The sequence below is a fragment of the Quercus lobata genome, chromosome 1, assembly GCF_001633185.2.
Source record: "Quercus lobata isolate SW786 chromosome 1, ValleyOak3.0 Primary Assembly, whole genome shotgun sequence".
Classification (NCBI taxonomy): Eukaryota; Viridiplantae; Streptophyta; class Magnoliopsida; order Fagales; family Fagaceae; genus Quercus; species Quercus lobata.
The window spans coordinates 39976039-39978180 of record NC_044904.1 but is presented as its reverse complement, the minus strand read 5'-3'; the positions used below and the strand labels follow the sequence as shown (position 1 = coordinate 39978180).

General features: G+C 44.3%; 1 protein-coding gene across 1 annotated transcript; it reads right to left on the bottom strand.

The window, feature by feature from the left end:
* Positions 1-246: 246 nt before the first annotated feature.
* Positions 247-801, bottom strand: LOC115953801. The gene has a single exon (XM_031071602.1). The coding sequence runs from the start codon at positions 799-801 to the stop codon at positions 247-249; it is 555 nt and encodes a 184-aa protein (XP_030927462.1).
* Between the last annotated feature and the right edge of the window lie 1341 nt (positions 802-2142).

The following is a 2142-nucleotide window of genomic DNA, read 5'->3' as shown; positions in this document are numbered from 1 at the left end:
GGAAACTTGACTGTCAGATGATAGGTAGATGTAACCACCTTCCAACTACTTAAAGTCGGTCTTCCAATTATAGCATTGTAGGAGGAGAAACAATCTACCACAAGGAAATTCACGTCTGGTTAATTGTTGCGAATATGCCCCTACCACCACAGGTAATGTAACTGTACCTACAGGCTGCACCTTCATTCCACCAAAGCCTACCAAAGGCGAGTTCACTAGACGAAGTAGGTCTTGTCCTAGCCTCATCTATTGAAAAGCTGAATAATACAAAATATCTACTGAGCTTCCGTTGTCCACTAACACCCTTCTTGTTGTATAATCAGCAATAAGCAAAGTGATGACAATGGCATCATCATGGGGGTGGTGAACTCTTTCAGCATCATCATCTGTGAATGTGATGGCTTGTTCATCCGTGTTCCTCGTCCTTAATGTTCGTCCAGATAGTTGAACGTTCTGCACTACCTTGAGATATGTTTTCCTTGACTTGGACGACTGGCCTACTGAACTTCCTTCTATAATAACTCTTATTTCTCCAAGCGGTGGTCGCGACAATTCTTCCACCTTCCCTTTCAACTTCTCATCCTTGTGGTCTCGTCCAAGGAAATTTCTCAATTTTCCTTGCCTTATGAGATTATCAATTTGCTGCTTTAAGTCAAAACACTCATCCGTATCATGCCCATAATCTCTATGGAAGCAACAATACTTATTTCTATTGTGCTTACTGGGGTCTTCCTTCATTTTCTCCGGCCATTTCAAGGAAGGATCGTCCTTGATTTGCATAAGGACTTGCTCGAGTGGCATGTTCAGTGGCGTGTATTGCTGACTCCATGCTGGACTAGCCTTCTTGCCATCTTAGTCTTTTTTATCGTCCGTCTATCCCTTTTTTGGACGAGGACCTTGCTCAAAATGGCGCATGGGGTTTGCTTCCATTCTTTCAGCTCGCTTCCTCTTCTTAGCTATGATCGCGTCTTCTGCATTCATAAAGTTCTGAGCTGAATGGACGAGTTCAGCCATGGACTAAGGCTCTTTCTCATAAAGCTTGTGAATGAACAAATCAGAATTAAACCCGTTGTGAAAGGCCGCCAATAGTAGCTTATCATCCACCTCATCCACCGTCAGGGCTTCCCTGTTGAAACGAGTGATAAAGGACCGCAAGCTTTCATTCTCCCCCTGTTCTATGGTCAACAGGCTGGACGAGGAACATTTGTGTCTCTATCCCCCAATGAAGTTATTAACGAACAACTTGCTCAACTCTTCGAAAGAACTTACCAAATTCGGGGGTATTTTACTGAACCACACTCGTGCCGAACCTTTGAGGTTAGTAGGGAAGGCTGTACACATAATTTCATCCGGACCCCCTGAAGGTGAATCATAGTCTTAAAAGTAGCAATGTGATCAAACGGGTCACGTGTTCCATCATACGAATCCAAGGAAGGCATCTTGAATTTTGGAGGCAGGGGGTGACCATTGATGGAAGCCATGAAGGGGGAGTCTGTTCGGTAAACTAGATCCTCTACGGGATTTGCTCTTCTCATGTTTTCCCTCATCTCATCCATAATCTTCCTCATCTAGTCAATCTCTCTCTCCCCGGTGCCCCTTGATTGGCTTTCAGGCTCAGCATTTCTTCCATCTCCTTGGTTCTAGCCTTTTTCTTCTCCATATGCCTCATATCGTTGCCTCCTGAGATTAATCTCCCTTGTCAGTTCTTGGTCCTGGCGAGTTAACTTTGTCATAGCGGTTGCCATGGATTGCATATGTTGAACAAATGATAGTTGCATGGCAGGCGCAGATTGACAATCGCGATGGGGATTGCTAGAGGCATCCCTACTCTCTTGATGGCCTGGACTAGTAGCCCTCGATCTTGTTCGAACCATTGCAGCCTTTTTGTCAGAGAAAGGAATTGTAGAACTCAGATAAAATCTAACAAAACTCTTCCCCACAGACGGCGCCAACTAATGAACACAAGGAAATCAGTAGGCTAAATGTCTCGGGCGTTGATGATCTCAATATTACTTGGAATGTCCTGAAAAGATAAACACAAAATCAGAGGAGACCAGGGAAGACCGACCAAGAATCCTCCGATGGTAAAGTTAGTATTTTTGGAATTCCAATTTGTGTGGAAGTGTCTGAATGCCTTACCCT